Source organism: Agrilus planipennis, unplaced genomic scaffold (assembly GCF_000699045.2).
Source record: "Agrilus planipennis isolate EAB-ADULT unplaced genomic scaffold, Apla_2.0 scaffold21, whole genome shotgun sequence".
NCBI classification, from domain to species: domain Eukaryota; kingdom Metazoa; phylum Arthropoda; class Insecta; order Coleoptera; family Buprestidae; genus Agrilus; species Agrilus planipennis.
Window position 1 is genome coordinate 36106 of NW_020439030.1, and position 21505 is coordinate 57610.

The 21505-nt window shown below is 34.2% G+C and overlaps 2 protein-coding genes and 1 long non-coding RNA gene across 4 annotated transcripts in view; 2 read left to right on the forward strand and 1 right to left on the reverse strand.

Moving 5' to 3' along the window:
- The window catches only part of LOC112905006 (programmed cell death 6-interacting protein-like), a 4861-nt gene extending 2385 nt beyond the window's left edge, over nucleotides 1-2476 (forward strand). The window contains exons 2-4 of the mRNA XM_025976493.1: nucleotides 1362-1532; nucleotides 1637-1837; nucleotides 2042-2476. Of these exons, the coding sequence (XP_025832278.1) occupies nucleotides 1362-1532; nucleotides 1637-1837; nucleotides 2042-2154 (485 nt within the window). The 3' untranslated portion in view covers nucleotides 2155-2476. The remainder of the gene's footprint in view (nucleotides 1-1361; nucleotides 1533-1636; nucleotides 1838-2041) is intronic.
- Nucleotides 2477-3547: 1071 nt separating this feature from the next.
- Nucleotides 3548-20642, reverse strand: LOC108740395. Of its 2 annotated transcripts, XM_018474699.2 has the most exons (6): nucleotides 20475-20642; nucleotides 20013-20195; nucleotides 16367-16614; nucleotides 12162-12530; nucleotides 6729-11040; nucleotides 3548-4489 (listed from the first exon to the last, which is right to left on the reverse strand). In XM_018474699.2, the coding sequence occupies exons 1-6, from the start codon at nucleotides 20515-20517 to the stop codon at nucleotides 3621-3623; spliced, it is 6024 nt and encodes a 2007-aa protein (XP_018330201.2). In that variant the 5' UTR covers nucleotides 20518-20642; the 3' UTR covers nucleotides 3548-3620. The 2 variants fall into 2 exon arrangements, with proteins under 2 accessions (XP_018330201.2, XP_025832313.1); XM_025976528.1 differs by lacking the exons at nucleotides 16367-16614; nucleotides 20475-20642 and having other exon boundaries at nucleotides 20013-20102.
- LOC108740941 overlaps nucleotides 12537-21505 on the forward strand; it is an 82939-nt gene continuing 73970 nt past the window's right edge. The window contains exon 1 of the long non-coding RNA XR_003231506.1: nucleotides 12537-13817. This is a non-coding gene — a long non-coding RNA (uncharacterized LOC108740941). The remainder of the gene's footprint in view (nucleotides 13818-21505) is intronic.

Here is a 21505-nt window from a genome sequence, read left to right on the forward strand (position 1 = left end):
GACTCCTTAGCAAAAAGAACTAAAGAAAGCAAAAGACAGAGAATATTATCAAAGAACAAAGGCTGAAAACTATAAAAATTATTTTTTTATTCGCGGTAAAATTTTAACAGGTTCATTGCCAATAAATGATACTATTTGTCCAAGAATGCTTAACAGTATTTAACGAGGCTGGTACTGTTAGCCAAAATTTCTAGATGATTAAATTTAAAATAGATTGACTACATATCATTTTTATTATTTACAAAGCAATAATCATCCTTGCATCAATCATCACTCAGAGAACGCTGCCATCATTTTGGGAACGACGTGTCCTTTTCGGGAACGCCAAAAAGAAGTCAAAAAAATTGGGATTTTTTTTTGATAACTCATTAGTCTTATCTTGTTGTCAATTTACTTTATTTGCTTATTATAACATACCCTTCTTTTAAAAGTTTATTTAATCTGATTTTATTATTTTTTAGAAAACGTTCTCGAAATGATGAAAATAAGTATTATCTTGTTGTCAATTTACTTTATTTGCTTATTATAACATACTTTTCTTTCAAAAGATTATTTAATCTGATTTTATTATTTCTTAGAAAACGTTCTCGAAATGATGAATATTAATACCAATATGATTATTAAACAGCAAAACTTTAAAATAAATGAAAATTTGGCTTGGCCCTTTCGGTATATCATTAATGAACTATGCCTCTGTTATTGTACATTATAATGACTTAGTAAGTAGCATTTCCTTTTTTCACAAATTTCGTAACGTAAAATGCTCACCTCTCTGATTTTGACCCATAAGTCCTATAATTTTTTTCGTTTTTTATTTATCTATGAAAATGGAATCGCAAAATTATGTTCGATAGTAATAGAAATTATCGAAATTCTCTTCACTACACTCCAAACTAAGCCAAACTTTTAGAAAAACTTTCATGTCAACAGTTCCAGAAATAAGTGCAGAGTTAAGTACAAATATTTTTGAATTATATGAGTATCTATCAAATAAAATTCCTTTTTAAATTAAAATTAGCTGTTTGTTATAACTTTCGCTAACACAAACGGAAATATTACAATTTAAAAAGTACCCATGGCACACAACAGAGTGAATATATCAAAATAATAATTCATGAACAAGTATGCGATTGGTTACAAATTACATAAGGTTCGTTTTATTAAAATTTTAATCGCCCTTACGTAAGAAATCGTAAGATATCTAGTAAAAGAAATTCTGAGTGTAAAGTAGTATTACGTAGTTAATATCAGCAATTTCTTATGCTGAAGTGTACGATGTGTTGCATACCTACCGATAACGTCTTTGTAAATATTTCGTATGGGGAATTTCTCTNTAATTTTTTTGTATTGTGTAGATGTCATTTATTTTAATTTTTTAATTTATTTTCAGCTCTTGGTTGTATTCCAAAACAAAATATCTGATTATTGTTTTGCACGTAAAACTGAAAAAGAGGAACTATTGAAAGATTTAACCCAAGAGTCCAGTAGATCTGCTCCACCTCCTACTCCAAGTACACCATCTTACTACGGTGGTATGGGTTTATTTTTAAATCTTAATAAATTTTTGTAATAAAAATAAATTGCATACTTATTTTTAGTATTAATACAATAAGAAAGTATTTATTGTTTTATGCAGGTGCGAAGCAAGATGAGGCATCTGCTAGTGGAGCTCCTCAAGCACCACCACCTTCTCAAGTACCGACGACATTACCGTATCCTGTTTACGTTACTGGAATGCCTGTCCCCTATGGTGCTTCTGTAAACACTCCATATCCGTCGTACGCTCCGCCTCCGTTACCATCTGGCTATAACCCATACTCTACGCTTCCCTATCCTGGTAAGTGCATTTAAATTTTATAGTGCATATTTTTTTTGGGGTTACACCATGTAGGGATCTTGGTAGTTTCCCTTAGCGAAACAAAACTAACCATTTATATTATGTATGTAATTTATTTAAAGAAAAAAGAATGCATATTTATGTATCTGAACTGAGAATTTATTTACCCTTTGGATGGTTAATAATAATTAAAATTTGTTGTAGCATCTTCATACTATTCAGGATTTCCTCAAGGGCCCCAAAACTATCAAGGACCGTCCAATTATCCACCCCAACAGCCTCCACCAACCAACTATCAAAAACCTCCTGGCTGGTAAGGAAGGTGATGTTATTTCCATGATATTCCTATTTTGTCTAATCCCCCCTATAGTCTCATTTTTTACGTTGTAATCACGTATTTATTAATTTATCTTTAACATTATAATTTTAATCGCAATATACCTGTACACCTTATACACTAACATAGCGTGTCAGATTAAGTCAGGCCTTAAATAGATGGTTCTAGTGTTGTAATTTTTTAATAAATATGTAATTGTTATTGTTAGGAATATTTTGTTATCCATAATCTATTGTGCTGATAATTGTAATTTTAGTGCCTGTATATTATATATTTTTTCTTCATAAAAATGAGTTTACAAAGTAATTGTTTAATTTATCCTTTCACATATTTACGATTAAAATGTCTATTTGAATATTATGAAATGAATCAAAATACGTAGAAACGTTTGTAATAATTTTTATTATAGCGCAATGTTTTAGATTAAAGTAACTGTCCTGCTTTTGTAGCATCAAATAACTGGATACATATTTAACTTATTGTGAGTCTAGGTTTCATGAAAATTTTAAATAATTGAATAAATAAATGAATGAAAACATTTTATCTTTTCACAAATATACGTTTCAAAATTACTGTTATATGTTTCAGTTGTTAAACCATTTTCAAAAATTCTAAACTCAGTGATATTTATTCTTGCAATCTATTTATACGTTGGGAAATATCAATTTCAAAGATTTATTTACAATAGGCAACCTTTAAAATGGCTATTTATCAATTTACAAATGTATTTCAAGAATAAATGTAAAAAAACATTACTTGTGAAAGAAAATCAAGTGCTTTTATTTGTTTGTTTATTCAATTATTTAAATGTGTCACCTACTAGTGCCCAGCAAAATTTCAATCACTATATTGGGGTTGAGGGTTTTTTGTATCCAAATTTAAAGTTATTGCTACCTTCTGTTTCATTTCAAATTAATAACAGATTAATTTTTACGAGACTAGTCCATTTAATCCATACTTTTAAAAATTGGGAACTGATTTTGTATTTTATAAGCATTCGCGCCTAATATTTATGAAATAACGGCTACAGAGATATGTACTATTATTGAGTTTCGTGTTCAGCTCATGCGATGACAGATGGCGCTTAATGTATTAAATGAATGCTTAAAATGACGAAGCTTTTACTATTCTGTCACAGATAGCGCCATAAGTATCACAAATTAATTTTAATTATTTTGCAAGCAAATAAGGAAAGAGCAAAAATAATATATTTCATTCTTAAATTGATTTCGTATTTTAATTTATTACTTAAACTACTTTAAGGTTTATTTAATGCATGCTGTAATTTCAAAACGATTTTGTAAATGTTTTTTTAGTTTTAATTGTTTGTGTTTATATTTTATATTAAGTTTNTATATATTTGTGTAATATTTACAAAAATTAAATTATAAATTATTTGTTAGATAGTTTAGAGACAGAAAAATATGAAATTCTAGTAAATTAGGGTTAGTAATCAACAAGGAAAATAGATTTTAAACTTTTTCTGGATTTTGGTCTTCTACTCCGATGAAAAATGTCTAAACTGGGCAATATCTCCGCACTATCAGGATTAAAATATTTGTGTCGTACAGGAACGGATGCCATTGAATTGGCTACCCCAACGCGATTGGGGGCTCCTTTGAAGGAGCCCCTTCTGTCTCCGATAACGTCTTTGTAAATATTTCGTATGGGGAATTTCTCTGAAACTTTAGGAAAACTACCACTTCCAATTGAATTTTTTCTTCTCTTCTTGATTCCTCTGCTGCCAAGCGTACGTTTTTGGGAATAATTATGGCGACTCTTTTCCAATTCTTTGAAAAAGTTGCGCGCCTTAGTAAACTGATTTTTCATTATGTTTTTGACGTCAACGGTTTCAAATTCTTCTGATGTAACGTTTAATTTTTCACAAAATGTGGCGTCGCCGTTATTACCCCTTTCAGGCGTCTTTCCCTTATCATGTTCCACCACTTGGCGCGTTTTCTTAACACTTCTGATGGAATTGGTTGCCTCAGGTGCTTTAATACAGCTATGATGTGGGGGTGATGTCGTACCTTGTTTGCACCCTCCGTCGGAGTGATGTTCAGACGTGCTTTTTAAAACAAGGGGCTGAGGGTCTTCTTTCACCCCATCCTCCCTTTGTGTTAACGCTAATTCGGATTGATTTTTGTTAGCGTTGACTTCGATTGAGGAAAAAATGTTTTTTGTATGTTTCAAAGGCTTTATTGTGTTATTTTTCCTGTCGTTATCGTTGTTGGGATGTGTGGAATTTATGAGGGGAATGAAATACTTTAGGGAAGTAGAACTTTCCTCGCTGCTATCCAAACAAGAATATTTCTCTAAATAAAATGAGAAAATACACGGTACAGAACGAAAAATGAAAATATGTTTGTGTATTTACCGTGAAACACTCACTCATAAAGGTCGTCCATGAAAATAATTAACAGAAATTAATTAATTAATAAAATGGTATGTTAATTAAAATGCAAAAAAAAAGGAAACCTAAACATACGTTGGAAAATGGGAGTTTCTTTTTATGAATATCTACCCATTTTTTTAAAGATTATAAGGGTCAAAATCAGAGAGGTGAAAAATTGGCTTCTGACAAAGATTTTCTTACTTTAATTAAACTATTATATAATTTTCTTTAATTGAATGTACATTAATCATTCATAATTATAAGCACTTCGAGTAAATATTAGAAAAAGTTAAAATTTGTCTGTATTTTTGAACAAAATTTACCCAAAAAATCATTCCGGGAACGCGTCCGTAATCTATTCCGCGCTGTTCAAACAACAAAAACTTATACATCAAGCAAGTTAATAAAGGTACAGGTAATTAAACAAGTACAGTAGTCTCTCTCTATAACGATTCTCCCTATAACGATAATTCCCCTATAACGATGTACTTTAACACCGATGTTTGGTCTAACATAAGAACAATGTAATTTACTCTCTGTATAACGATATCGCTCTCTCTATAACGATGTTTTCAGAACAATTGTGTTTGTTTACATGTCAATTTTAAAATAATGAGCGGGTGTTTATTTTCAACTTAACTCGCCCAACGATCAGTTCAATACTCAACGTCTTTTGTTTCCCGTTTTAGGCCATAGTGACGTGTGGCATTGAGCGCCTACCGCCTCTATCAATTGTTTTAGTGTTGCGTGTTTACAGTAAATTGAACTTTTGTGTGTGTACAATTGAAATGCTTCCAACAAAGCGTAAGGTGCTCACTGTCGAAGAAAAGATTTCTTTCATCAAATCAATAGAAAATGGCGAAAAACAAACAGATGTTGTTCGACGTACGGGGATTTCCCAGTCGACTGTGGCTACAATTTGGAAGGATAGGAAAAAGTGGCTTGATGCGGGAATAGAAATGGGAACCAAGAAAAAGATTCGTAAACCTCAGTATGACGATTTAGATCGCGCTATTCTACAGTGGTTTAAACAACAGCGTAACAACCACATTCCACTGTCTGGACCTGTAATCAAAGCAAAGGCGGAATTTTATNATTTGATCTGATTTTATTTTTTTTTAGAAAACGTTCTCGAAATGATGAATATTAATACCAATATGATTATTAAACAACAAAACCTTAAAATAAATGAAAATTTAGCTTGGCCCTTTCGGTATATCATTAATGAACTATGCCTCTGTTATTGTACATTATAATGACTTAGTAAGTAGCATTTCCTTTTTTCACAAATTTCGTAACGTAAAATGCTCACCTCTCTGATTTTGACCCATAAGTCCTATAATTTTTTTCGTTTTTTATTTATCTATGAAAATGGAATCGCAAAATTATGTTCGATAGTAATAGAAATTATCGAAATTCTCTTCACTACACTCCAAACTAAGCCAAACTTTTAGAAAAACTTTCATGTCAACAGTTCCAGAAATAAGTGCAGAGTTAAGTACAAATATTTCTGAATTATATGAGTATCTATCAAATAAAATTCCTTTTTAAATTAAAATTAGCTGTTTGTTATAACTTTCGCTAACACAAACGGAAATATTACAATTTAAAAAGTACCCATGGCACACAACAGAGTGAATATATCAAAATAATAATTCATGAACAAGTATGCGATTGGTTACAAATTACATAAGGTTCGTTTTATTAAAATTTTAATCGCCCTTACGTAAGAAATCGTAAGATATCTAGTAAAAGAAATTCTGAGTGTAAAGTAGTATTACGTAGTTAATATCAGCAATTTCTTATGCTGAAGTGTACGATGTGTTGCATACCTATTTACAAACATTTTTTTTAAATTTAATTTTTCAAACAATTTTTAACACAAAGAAAGTGATTAAACAAATTGTTCACAAAAGTGAATTTCGACCACTCGAAGCAATGGTGTTAACAGTTTCGAGCTCACAGTGACAGATACGGAGGAAGAACTTCTATTTATAAAAAATATACCTTCATTACATACCGTTTATTTTGAGTTATTGTAAAAAGTACCTACACACTGTAGTTTTTAAAAATAATTACGTCTATATATTCTTTCTGTTGTGTTCTACAGGGACAGCCCCCCCCCCCAAAAAAAAACGTAAAAAAGTTTATATTATTACCTGAATCTAATGACCGAGGTTTTTCTTTGATTTTTGAGTATTTGATTGAATTCTCGGTAACTGTTGGTTCCGGAGTTTTTTCGAACTTCGACCTCAGATCCTTGACTGAAGGGAAACCATCGGGATGGTTAAGTGACAACTGTCTTGTAGATGGTGTTCCGTCGTGTAAGTCCTCTTGATTTATTTGGCAATTACTGACGGCCTTTTCTGATTTACGTTCGGCTTGTTCGGTTCTTGAAGATTTTATTATTCGACTTGTATGTGTTCCTTCGACCGCTCCTCCGTTGTAGGCTGCAATCGGGATTTTTTCCTCAATAATATCGCTGTTTTGGAATTTCGTGCAGTTGTCGTAATCCACGCTATATCGGGATGCGTTCGTGTCATTTTGGGTTCCTGAAGAGACGGTTAACAGATTTGCGTCGAAAGATTTCAATTTTCTCCGGGGTTTATGTGTTCTCGTGCGTTTGGGGCTTTCGCCAAAATAAATATTCGGATGACTCCGGTGGATTTGGGATGTCACGTACACATTGTTCTGAGCGAGAAGGGATTGTAACGATTCGATTCGGGACACTCTCCGAGATACTGAAAAGTCCTTTGGATAATCGACGTGAGGGTGCTGTCGGTTATTTTCTTTCAAAAAGCCAGACACGTCGGGGAACATTTCTTCATCTATGCTGTGACCCTTTTTAATTATCGAAGAAAAACTTGCAGGCCGATGCACCGTCTCGGATTGTTTGTTAGCAATTGCAATGCCATTTTCTTTTTCACAATGTTCTTTTACAGGTGGTTCAATTATTTCTCGTATTTTTTCTGTAGTGGGACTTGGAAATGAATGTGTATACACGTTTCTTTTTATATTAGTTTCTCTTCTTTCTGTAACAATGTACATTGTTGAAGTCTTACTGTTATTACGATTTTCCGGAAGGATTTGATTTTCCTTTTGTGTTAAATGCAAAAACTCACAGACGGGCTCATCAGGTAGTAGTTCGCTATATGAAGGATAACTCTGTGATTTTGTTGAATAGAATACCTTTCGGTTAATTAATGTCCTTGGCGAAGGCGTTGATGGTTCAGATTTGACCGTTCTCATGGCGGCTTTAGTGGATTTAGTGGCAATAGGCAAATTTAAATCGTCATCCTCGTTCAATTCTTGTCTTTGACTTATAGTTCCTTGTACAGATACTTGTGGACTAACCAATTGACGATTTTGACCTTTTCCTGACATGTTTTCCATTGCTATGAATCTGTCTCGTTTCTCCAAGTAAGAAATACATTTAAGTGTGCTTTTACCATCTGTATTCCCTCTGACTAATTCGTCTTTTTCTATGGATGTTGTAATGGGACTTTCAAATCTTTGGATCATCGTTAATACGGAAGATGGATGACGAGGATGTTTTTCTGAATTGCCAAGTTTATTATTAGTTTCATCATTTAACGAATTTGTAGCTATGACCCGTTTTTCAGCAACAGGATTTTCATTGATGACTGTTGTATTTTCTTGCAGATCTTTTTTTGTAGTTTTTGGTTTGAGTATTGCAGAAGATTCTTCCGGTTCTTTTACAATAAAATCAACATTTTGCGTATCTTCAGTAATAGTTATTTGACCACCATCACGTTTTTCTTCGGTGACTTCGATTAATTTGTTAATTTTGCTCATGAGAAAATCGAGATCAGTATTCAAATCCAACTTCATTGTTTTTTTGTAATTATTCATTTCATAGCTTTTTTGCTTTCTTGTAGACCTTTCTTCTTGTTCTATGTTATCTATTAGATTGTCGACTTTATTTAGAAGATGATCCAAATTTTTATCTAGTTTTTCTGGGTTACTTTTTGCACTTGTTTCATGTAATAAAAGTGCTGTGGTGTCATTTTCGTACTTTTTCTGTTGTTCTTCGTCACCTATAAGACTGTTCACTCTATCCAAAAGGAAATCCAAATTATTATTAGGCGAGTTAATTGGTTTGTCTCTTAATTGTATTTCATTTACCGAATTAGGTATGCTTTCGTTCCGATTTAATTCATAATTAATATAACCGGGGACAGCTTTTTGATTCATTTCTGCGATAATTGTGGATCCATTTTCATTATCTCCATTATCAGAAAGCTTTTTAGAACTTTCTCCGATTACGTTATGGGTACTTTCTTTTGTAAGTTCATCAGTTGTTGGTGTTAGTGTGGATTCTTCTTTTTTTGGCTCAGTTTTTCTTTCTGCTTTCTTTCCTAAGTTTTCATTCTTTGTCAGTACAGAACCATTGTCGCCTAGATGATTTTCCGAGTGTTGTGTTGAAGTTTCTGAAGATCCGAGGAAATTATTTGCTATATTTTCACCACTAACGTGTTTTTCTAAAGGCAGGCCCATGTTTCCTCTATTGCCAGGATGTTCATTAGATTTCTGATTGTAGATACTTGAATCAAAACGATTACGTAGAGAATTGACGTTAATTAAAGCTACATCTTGGGTGTTTAATTTTTGAGAATCTTGATTTGTAACGTATTCTTTTTTACTTTCTTTATTTGGAGTATTCTGACTTTGTTTTGCTTCGCATTTATTATCAAAAATTTCCTTTTTGTTTTTGACCGAGCCCAATTTTGGACTTTTTGTAACACTGTTGTGGTCATTATTCTCGCCCTGATGGTTGATTTTCAATTTATTTTCCGGTTGTGTGTTTACCGAATTGTCATACGTAAAAATTTTCATTTTAACAGAGTTTATGTTCTCGTCCTTTTCGTGTATTTTACCACCATCTGCTCGATTTTTCCAGATATCGATGCCCTTAAAGTTTTCAATGGCGTTTGGGTGCTGCTGGCTTTTATTAAAATTGAACGAATCACCTTCGAATATTTTTCTGGCTTCGGATGTTTTTCCATTAAATTCCTCTCGAAGAATGCCATTTTTGTCTGTAATATTCTTTATTATCTTTTCATTTGTAAACATATTTTTATTCTCTGAGATTTCTTTTGGCGAATACGCCGTAACGCCGCTTTGTTCAGTTATTGCGTTTTTTGTTTTATCAACTTCGCATTCCGTTGAAAAATTGGAAGACGTCTTATTAGATTCTGATGTAATTGTTTTCTTGGAACGAACTGTGGTGTTTCCATCGTCTTCGAACTCCGTGCCCGTTGTTGTGAAGAATGAATTGCTTTCAGCTTTATCGATTCTTGCGTTCTTAGCTGAACCTACTTTTAATTTTCCTTTTTCTATTAAATATGGAACGAATGTTTTATTAAAATTACGTTTTTGAGAATGAATATCATCATCATTATCGGAAACGCTACTGTTATCTATAACGGGCAATTCTTCGATTTGCATGTTATACGTTACATTATATGTATTAGTTGGACTTTTTTTGGACTTCATGTCTGTTGTCAAATTGCCGGTTATAACCACATTTTCGATACTACTTTTACTGGACTTTTGTTCTATATCATTATTTTCTTGTTTTTTGACCCGTTTTGGGGTAGTAATAGCGAATTCTGTTATTGGATTTCTGCCCAAGACAACGTTATAATTTTTGATCATTACAGTTTCTCCTAATCGTTTAGTTGTATGCTTTTCTTCGAAATAACGTATTTTTTCATTCTCATTGCCTTGCTCCTGGGCATTAAAAGTGTTGGTTTTATCACATATAGCTTTCGTAATTTTTCTTCCTTCTATCATATGACTATTATGATTGACTTCATGGTGTTTAACCATTTTCATTACTTTCTTAATTGAGTCAGTAAATCTTTCAAAAGCTATCGAATTGCTCTTCATGAATTTTACTTTGTTGTTGGCGAAGAATCCTTCGTCTTCCAAAGAATCTAACGAAAACTCTTGTATTTCGTCAAAACTGGAACGAAAAAGTTCAAATTTCTTGCAGAATCTTTGGTAATTAATTCTGTTGTACTTCTCAAACAAATTTGGTTCGTTTTGACAACATGTCGATTTGTTAAAGTAATGATTCGATGACAGAGGACTTTCCATAGTATTCATCCACTTGATTTCGTTCAAGGGCTTCGATTTTTGTGGGATGAGATCGCAAGCGAGTTCTGTTTTGGCGACGTCGGCTTCCTTTTGGATCTCTTCAACGTTGCATTCGGAGACAGACACGTTGAAGGGGGATCCCTGTAGGTGACACCCGTCAGTTATTATGCACATGATATGCACGCCCGGATGTTGGGGAACGTATGTGAGTTTAATTCTGTCAGGCTCCTTATTTGCTTCGATACGAATTTTCGTTGTTACGGAATTGCGTCGGGCGTTTCTCAAGAACGGAATTATCGCGGATGTAATACTTCGAAAGAGGTGTTTTTCAGGCCGTGTTTTTACAACCTATAAGGAATTGTGATAAAAATATTTTTAAGTAAAGTCGTAAAAGAAAAACTAAACTCTAATCGCAAAATATGAACAAAAAAGATTAATGGAATACTTCAAGGAACTATGATAAAAGTTTACGCTAAACTAATTTTGATGAATAAAAGATTGTCTTTTGATTAGTATTAAATGAAAAAGTAGAAGATGAATTTTGATGAATGAATAGGAGCGGCGAAACAGGTCGATCCCAGAGTTCTAAAAAGGGGTTGAGGCCAAATATATAATATATTACAAGTAATACTTTAACTAAAACAAAAATACTGGTATAAGGGAAGAAAAAGTAGGGAAAGAGCGAATATAAAGATAGAAAAAGTGGCCGATTTTAGGTATCCAGGAAGTCAGATAAGTCAGGACGGAAGGAGTAGTAGGGATATATAGCAGAGGATAGCGCAAGGTCGCGTCGCCTTCAATAAAAAAAAGTCGCTTCTATGCTCGCGAACGGTTACTTTATAAATTCAAAAAAGAATGTTAAAGGTGTATGTTTGGAGCGCGGCGCTGTACGGGTGCGAAACATGGACAGTGGGCGCGGCGGAAAAGAAAAGGTTAGTAGCGTTCGAAACGTGGTGTTACATGCGAATGATGATACCGTGGATAGAGAAGGTTAGAAATGAAGATGTATTAGAAAGAATAGGAGAACAGAGGACTCTATGAAAGTCAGTAAGAAATAGGCGAGATAGGTTAGTAGGACACCTTCTCAGGCATGAAGGTTTAGTCAGAGACATATTAGAGGTAGAAACAGGAGTTAGGAGGGATAGAGGTAGACCTGGATTAGATTACTGTTCGCAAATAGTTAGCTAAGGATGTGGGTTGTTCTAGTTTTAAGGAAAAGTGAAGATTAGCTCAGGATAGGAAAGAGTGGAGGTGCGTATCCAACCAGTCTTAAGACTGACGACCTTATGATGATGAATCCTTTAAATGATTTGTTTCATTTCTCAAATAGAGCAAAGACATTAATTATTTTCGAATCAGATCTAATAAATGTGTTGGAAATGAAAATGCAAAAAATATGAATCACCATCTCTATCGAGCCTTTCGTGAATGAAAATGTTTATTAATTAAAAGTGATGTCTGGAACTTACCCTTAGTTTTTTTATATCTTCTTCTATGTAGAAAACTCTTTTCTTTCTGTTTCCCTCAGAAGATGTTTTAAGGATGTAAAATGGAGGCAAAGTAATGCATCCGTATGCGTGATAAGGCCCTTGGATGGTAACCAGAACTCCTGTATCGTTTTCTGTCACATTCGGATATAAATAGAAAACGCATTTTTTGTATTGTTCCCCTGTAACCAATCCCATTCCCCTCGCAATGTAGGATGACGTGTATTTAATGTCCGATGAATTTGTTCTCGAGAACTGGCTTATATTCGTTCGAAGCTGGGTGAGGTACATGAAGAACATGAATTCCAAGTTCCCATTGAGATCTTGGTCGAAATCTTCGTTTGTGAAGATCTTTAGAAAAGTATTATTACTCTTCGGTATTTTTTTTATAGTTAAAGAAGTATAAAGGATGAGAGATATATTAAAAGAGTAATTTTCAGGTTAAATAATTTAGTGGTTTCTAATCATATCTCAAATTAAATGGTTCAAATCGAAAAATACATCTTTCGTTAATGCGTAATTGATGACATTCCGCATTGAGAATGTGTGCGGGTGTCATTTGGTGATTTTTTTGACTTGATTGCATCCTTTTTGTCAAATTTATTGTTGGTATGGCTTCTTTGGTCTAGTTGTCCAACTTTTCCAAAGATATTGGGCAAGATTTAGTATGACTTGACTGATTTGTTTTCATTCTTTCTGAGATATGGATAAACCAATGAATTATTTGACGTTGAAGTTGTTCATTTATTCTTTGTATCACTTTATGTATTTTTTAAGGATTTTCTTTCTGACGTGAACAACGAAAATATCTGATTTTTTTGGATGAATCATTGTAATAATACGATGAAAATGCTATTTAAGTTCGAGTCAAGAAATGATTTGATTTATGGGTTATGATTGATATTTTAACGATAGCGACCAATGAAAATGTTTATTTACATATAGTGTACATTAGAGGGGAAGTATAAATATTCAGAAAGGCAGTTTTTCTCTTCCAACTCATTCTTTTTTGATAAGAAATTCTTATTCATGTATGTTCTAATCACTGAGCACTTTAAAAACCATGAAAATAATGAAATCGCCATAAAACATCAAGCCAAGAAAGAAACACAAGTAAAACCAGAATCTCCTATTGGTTTTACTTGCCAAAATGCTGTTAATATTGACTGTGACGAACAAAAATGCTACAGTCAAATGAACACATTAAGGAAGTGCATCATTTTATTATTGTTTGATGAGATCTATAAATGTATTACACAAAATAAAACTACTACGAATAAATCCGATTTCAGCAAGCATAAAAGTTTGCTTTTATTCTGTTTCATATAAATTGTGATTATTCCTTTGCTGAATGTCAATGTCAGTGTCAATGTCGAGGTCGATCTCGGTTTAATTCTAGATAAACAAAGCAATCGGTGAAACTGTTGAAACGACATCGCGTTCGGGCATTTGACGACGATTTGCTTCGCGGTTTCGTTCTCGGTAGCTCTTGCACGCGTGGTTTTGTGATAAAAAAAGCATTATTAGTGTGTTTGGTGTATGAATACTATATTCTCTTTTGCCTTATCTGAGCAAGTACTACAGTGTGTTTCATTGAACATTATGAACAACTATGAAGACGCCAAATAGCTGACCAAGGTAAGAAAATTCTAACCTCAAAATGCACGTGTTGTTTTTTTACTTGCACATTTTACGTTGTGAGAGTTATTCCGTTTGCCACGCAAAATTGTTTTAAAAAAAACTTGTAAGCAGTAAACACTTACTGTTAAAAAAGTAATAATTACATCTGATTCCAGTTTCGTATTTCTCTTATTTTGGGTTAGGTAGAAATAGAAATTGCCTACAGCATATCCAGGGTAAACAGGTCTTGTTTAAGTACTTGCGATTATATTTAATGTTGAAATCAGATATAAAGTTAAGGAATAAATACTTTATTGGTCTGGTTTTCAATTAAGTAAAGTATTAATAAAACTTTAGCTCTAAACTGAATAATAATTTTACACACCGTGAATAAAAGCAAAAAGCTGAATGATTTACAATAAATATAATAAACAAAATGCAATTTCAAATGCTCCACTTAAAGACTTCGACGTAAGAGAGGAGGTAGGTACTCCACTTTTAAACTTAAACTTGTATTTCCCCCACATTATTCTTAAAAATCATAATGTATAAACGGTTGGTAACTCAACTAAACAAACCAAAAATTTTACCAAAAACGTTTAAAAGAATAATATCTATCCGTTTTAACACCCAGCGTTGTCAGAAAAGAGTTCCAGTTTGTGGCTGTATTTAAGGATGGCACGGGTATCAACTTTAAAAAAAAAATTAAAAAATCACATTGAAGGTGTTTATAGTGTCTGTTTTACTTTATTACCTTGACTATTGTTTCGTTTCTTTGCGGCTTCTTTAAAAGTCACAGGCTAAACTAAATTCTTATCACTTAATGTAGATTCAGTTACATTAGATAATAATTTCTTGGTACAAATTCTATGGGGATAGAATAATGCGCTCATTGATCCTCTTTTTTTCGAAAAACAGTCTAGAAAGGAGTAATAAGGGTCAGATTTTTGACCACTCTCACACTGAATGTTATAATTGTAAAATGCTTGTACTGCCACTGATAAATACTATTTTGGTATATTAGGGGGTCATTCAAGTGTTACGTAAGCACCAAAGGAGGTGGGAGAATCTTTGCTTTGGTTATTTTTGATGACATGGGGTGGGGGGAAGCCTGGGTAACGATTACGTCATCAATATAAAACCTCCAGCAACAAACATCCAAAGTTATCGAAAACTTGGAGTTATGGATTTAAATATCATGGATTTAGGGCGATTAATTTGATTTTACTAAATTATTAACTAGAAAAATAGAAAATACCACAAATGGCGCGGTAAACGCCATCTGTAGTACGATGCTACATTTTAGGATTACACGTATGCTCTAACAAGGTCCGTTTGTATGGATATCTACTTCCTGAAACAAATCCCGGCGTAGCTAATATCAACGTGATAGGCACGTTACCATAATCGATTAAAATAATTCGAAGTGGTCTGCATTCTGTCGAAACTGCAAGACGCGGATCGCGATTTCGGTAATCCTAAAATGTAGCATCGTACTGCAGATGGCGTTTACCGCGCTATTTGTGGTATTTTATAAAACGTTAAAAGCAGGTAAAAGTTGGTCTGCGACGCGCTGATGAGATCCAAAACGATCGAAATCGCGATCCGCGTCTGGCAGTTTCTACAGAATACAGACCACTTCGGATTATTTCAACTAGAAGATTATAATATTTAAACACAAAGTTAATATTTTGCTTGAATAAATATTAACTACTCAACCGATCGTAATGAAATTTTGTACACACATTATTTGGGATACAGAAAAGGACATACGGTATCCTTTATCGAGAAAAATAATACTGTTCCTGAGGGATAGAAAAATTAATTTTATGTCGTCCATTTCACCCCCTAACTACTTTACCGATCATCATGAAATTTTGTCCACATATTGTTATCTAGAATAAGATACTGTTCCCGAAGGATACAAAAAATTGTTTTATGTGATCGTCGTTGATCTTTCACACGTCTTTAGGACATCAATGCGGGCGAAACCGCAGGAAAAGTCTATAAATTCCCTATTTTCAGACTTATGAATAACAATAAAGAAGAGATTTAAAAAAAAAAATATAGCAATGTTTACGTAACTATATGAGGATAAGAGCTTTGGTACTTTTGCTGACAAGGGGGGCTCTTAAAAATTACTAAAATTCTGCTTACGTAATACTTGAAAGACCTTTTAGGATATCCTTAAATTCTATGTGCGGAGGAAATTTTGATGTCAGTTACGCTGGAAATCTGTTTCGTTCCTTCTTCCTGGATTTTTTTGACCTATGAACTAATCGTTTTTACAATTATCGTTTAACGACATCGATTCCCCGGAACAAATATAGTTATGAAACAGAATGCTCCGAGTCCAGACAACTGTCACGAGGCATCATAAAATGTATGATAAAGACCTGAACGTGAGCATGGTATGAACATAAATGAGTTGATTATATGATAAGTGCGGAACCACGTATTTAACCGTTGCATGCAATATTATTCATGTAACAAAGATCGATAAATGAGATGGTCGTAAATGTTTTGGCTGATGTACGCATGTATATGTGTGTGTATGATTGGTTTACCGGAGCGAGTCCGAAATATTTGTAGGCGAGCGCCTGTCCATGAGTCGGCGGTTTGTTCCGATGCCGATGGGGATTTGGACACGCGCCCGGAACTGCGGAATTTATCAGAGTGCATAACAATGAGCCATCCTTCCAGACGTCGTCGAGCGTTAATGAAATGTTCATGGGACACGGCATCCAGCTCGGCATTATGCCTCTCTGCGCCCATTTCAATAGGTGCTCACGCTTACTCAACGAGGGACATAACGCTGAAAAAAACGAGTACCTAATACTTGTCGTTACTTGCGTGGTGATACGCATACCCAACGAGACCGAGTCAGAAATAAAATACGCGTCGCAAAAATGCTAAGAGATCCCTTGAAAAAAGAAGGAGTTATTCAGAATTACCCACAGGACTTATAGGAAGATGCAGAAGTGGGAAAACATTCTTCTTTATAAAATGCATTCAGCTAAAAATAATTAGTATTTTCTTTCTTAATGGAACATTTATAGCTTAGGTATCATTTCATAGATTTTAGTAGAAACTTCTATATAGGTGGAGGGTATTACGATTTCTTCTGTTACGAAAAAGTGTTACGGTTGCGTGGAGAGGGTGGACTGTATATCGCTTGGTTTAGTGGCGCAGCGGCGGAGGGAGAGAAAGGCTGGCGGCGGCGTAGAGAGGGCAACAGCTGTATTAGATAGATATAATGCGCAGCCGTGCGGAGAGTCCGCTAGAGTCTCAGCGGCGTGTGCTGTGCTCAGCTGTTATTTTCTCACCTCTGCTCTCCACGTGGCTCGGCATCATTGCCTCTATTTGTAGTCTGTGTAAAAACCAAATTATAATTTGCAGTAAACCTGTGAAAACGAAATGTGTGCTGGGACACATAGAAGTGAAACTTCAACGGACAAGTGGAAAAACGAATGGTAACGGACAAGTGGAAAAACTAATCGTAACAAAATTTTTACTTGAAGTTTTACGGGCAGATTTTTAAAATGGACAAGTACATTAACAATCTGCCCTAAAACTTGAAGTAAAAATTTTGTTGCGATTCGTTTTTCAACTTGTCCATTGCCATTCGTTTTTCCATTTGTCCGTTGCCATTCGTTTTTCCACTTGTCCGTTGAAGTTTCACTTCTACTATGTGTCCCAGCACACATTTCGTTTTTTTTTCGAATACGGCTTGTCATAAGTTTTGAGTGACATTAATTTCGATATTCCGTTCAGGTTTTGCAGATGCAATGTTGCGGCAAACAACGCTACGATTCCGCGATCACTCCACAGTATATTTCCAATTTCCGTCGATAACCAATTAACTTACGAGATTTGCTTGCTAAGCTGACGAGGTCGGAATAGTAATTAAGATGCAGTGCTCAAAATACGCCTCTTCATTTCATATTTAATTGAAAGGTATCCGCATATTAAGTTCGAAATGTTGCTGTGTCCTGTCCGAAGGAACTCGTTCGTTTACTCGCTTCAAATTATTCAAATCACTGACCGCACACATATAAAAAAAAAGCAAAATCCATAGGATAGGTCTCATATAAAAATGACTAAATATAAATGAATTGGTTGTTAACTACTACAGTTATTAGTTTTCTAAAAAGTTGATCGCGGATTTGCAAACTGGGATTCAAAATTGTAATTTGTTAGTTATCTATTATCCGGCTCGAAGGACCAAAACAGCGGGAGTAAAAACTTGCGTATATTGTCGTTTTAAGAGCATTTTATAGATTCTGGAATGGTCCCGAAATATAGAAAATGGTTCCTGCATCTAGACGCTTCCTTTATTTGGTACATCAGTCGCCTATGTTGGGCAGATGAAGAGAAAAACATTCACAAATAGGTACTTAATGTTATGGCGCCGTGTAGCAGTGAATTATTTTATGTAGTATGGTTTCAATTATTATAAAGTACTATTAACGGGCTTTGAGATAATGCATTATCCAAAATTAGGCAACTGTCCAAAATTGGCGATTTTCCTTTAGTATGCTCTGGTATTATAATTTAGCGACGTATTGCCTGCATGCTTTTGAAGTAAAGTTGAAGTTAAATCGCGCACACGGGTCCGAGAACTCGACAAAAACGCGGACAAAGTAACGACTATAACGGCGAAAGCACCGTCGTTGAAAGTGCATTGAAATAAATCCAGAAAACGTACACAACTAACGGTTTGAACTAATGACCCGTAATGCAATAAAGGCGAATGCATTACGCGGCAACCAGAATTTATGGTAAATTGCGGCAACTGCATCTGTCTTTTTAATCTCCATCGCCTTGATAATACTCTACGTACCATTTGCCATCTCGAGAATAAATCGATTTTATATATTGTTTTGCCTTTAACTAATGATAATGAAAAAGAAATTTAGAGCAAACTGTACTTAATTTTTTTGAAAATTTTTTGCTAATATTGTAAAGGCTTCAATGTGTCAAATTTACAAATTAATAAACAATACTTAACCGTAAATGTGTAGTTATATAACAAAAAAAACGAAATGTGTGCTGGGACACATAGTAGAAGTGAAAGTTCAACGGACAAATGGAAAAACGAAAGGCAACAAAAGTTTTACTTCAAGTTTTAAGGGCAAATTGTTAATGTACTTTTCAAATTTGAATACCTACCCGTAAAACTTGAAGTAAATTTTGTTGTGATTCGTTTTTCAACTTGTCCGTTGAAGTTCCACTTCTACTCTGTGTCCCAGCACACATTTCGTTTTCACAGGTTTACTGCAAATTGTAATATGGTTTTTAGACAGACCGCAAATAGCGGCAATGATGCTCAGCCACGTAGAGAGCAGAGGTAGGAAAACAACAGTTGAGCACAGCACACGCCGCCGGGACTTCAGCGAACTCTCCGCTCTCCGCGCGGCTGCGTATTATATCCATATAGTACAGCCGTTGCCCTCTTACCGCCGCCGCCAGCCTTTCTCTCCCTCTGCCGCTGCCGCCTTTCACCACGCGATATACCGTCTACCCCCTGCAAGCGGCCGTAACGCTTTTTCGTGACAGAAAAAATCGTAACACTCTCCGTCTATAAAGAAGTTTCACTTCAAAAAAATATTTTTTTAATTATAATATTGCAATTATACGTTTTTGGGGACTGATATTGGGGGAAATCAAATACCCGGAAAAGCGGGAAAGATTCGATCCCCATGACGAACGAACTATTTACACCATTACAAGTTTGTAGGAAAATCTCTCGGTGGGCAAGTCCGATTCGCATTTTTTTTAAACTAAAAGTGTTAGTTCACACCCCCGCCGGGAATCGAACCTGCGACCTTCGGCTTTACGCATCAATGCTTTGACCACTAAGCTACTACAGAACGGTAACAAACTTTTCCTCATTAATTTGAGGTAACTTGTAGAGGATAAAAATTGAGAATGAATTTTCAAATTAATTTTTAATATTAACCACTAGGAATTTCAGTGTGTTTAAGATTATTAGTTAACATCTTCTGAAAAAAATAAAATATCTTTTACTTTGCTAATAAACAAGTAACATTGATGTAATTTGTGAGTTCTAAATTGTACTTCCTATTCGGTGTTATTGTATCTCAAAAGGGCGTTCTTAATCTCCATAATCAGAAGTTATTTTTTCTCAAAAATATTGGTAGTTTTTCTTTAGAAGGGGTTGTAAATAGTTAGATTGGACGAGGCACTTACCTGACAAACATTTCTTGTCAAGATTCAGTAAGAGTCTTCCAAACAAATCTCGACGTCTCAAAAGAAGAAACGATGAAACAATGGGAATCAATATTTCTAAGAAATAAGGGGATGCGCTCCAATAATCGTTACTACTGCTGCTATCTGTTGCTCTTGTGACCACCGTTGAATGCTCAACGGCATCTGAAACAAATAGTGCCTCATTTGGTTTTTGATCTTTATTGTTTTATGTAAATTGGTTCGTCATAAAAACATCACATGGATTTAATCGTTCATTTCGGCCGCGGTTCATCACATCAAACCGAATCTTCATTCTAAAAGTATTTATGTTTATGAGATGTTTCTCTTTATGATCTTAAGAACCGTCAAAAAAAGAATAAGTTTCTGGTTGCGGGCCTTTTTAAGATTCTAAGAAATTTTACAAATCCGTATCTAATTTATTATTCTTTAACAGTTACATACCAGAAGATTCATCTTGTTTTTTCTCAGCATCACCTTGACTCATTTGTACTAGTTGTAGAGCACGCAAAACAAATGACAAACGCAAACATTGTAAGTACAACGCAAGCGTTTAATGAGTGATTTAACTTTGTTGATGCACAAAACCTCACGCAAAAGTGTACGCCTCGATCTAGATTGTCACAATTACCTACCGTTATCAGTGAGATGATTATGTAAATAAAAATTGCCTTGTACATACACGTTTGCTGAACGACGTTGATAAAACATTTCATTTTTGTAGATTATAATTGTTACCTTATTATTAAAGTCAACGCGCACTATGTGGAATCGAACAGAACAGAAGCGAATAGAAGTGCGGAGTAAAAATAAATTTCATTTATTCTAACAGATTTTTCGCTAAATTGTCGAATTTAAAGCACATGTATTTTCCGTTACAAGTTCTATAGTTGTAAGATATAGGTTTTGAATATGAATCCATCCTGTCTACTAAAATTCTTTCTACATATTTTGAAAAACGTAGGTAGCGAAACTTCTCGCTTCTCTTCGCTTCGTCTACCCATAGTGCGCGTTGGACTTTACAGTTTACAATGTACAAAATTCTCAATTTACGAATTACCTTTAATATTGTTAGTTGTTAGAGAAAATATCAAAGTATATATCATAAAGTTTGCTAGGATAATATGGCACAAATATTGCTTGCAAACCACTGGGACATTTATTTATAAATGGGTAGTTCTACACTAAGCGGTTGAAGTATGTGGAAGTATCATTTACCGCGCGACGTATTTTAATACTGAAAAGTACTACACAAATTTGTAACACAAAATAAGGAAATATAAGAAACAAATAAAACAGTGCAGAATAAACTAAATTTTACTATTGTTAATTGTTTTAGTGGCCAAATTACGAATAACAGTCGTTAATGACAAAGTGTAAATACGGTGTATTGTGTGTTAAAGGTCTTAAGAAGACACGACCTGGTGTTTATCTTGTCACGCTTATCAGTAAAGGCACTTTGTGTTTTTTTGCGT

Excerpts from the sequence above, each read along its gene's own strand:
- LOC108740395 (XM_018474699.2), bottom strand. The coding sequence starts at position 20,517 with ATGAGTCAAGGTGATGCTGAGAAAAAACAAGATGAATCTTCTG. Across the intron at positions 12,531-16,366 it reads AATATTTCGGACTCGCTCCG|ATCTTCACAAACGAAGATTT; the intron begins GTAAACCAATCA and ends ACTTTTCTAAAG. Across the intron at positions 4,490-6,728 it reads ACCTCGGTCATTAGATTCAG|AGAAATATTCTTGTTTGGAT; the intron begins GTAATAATATAA and ends CATTTTATTTAG.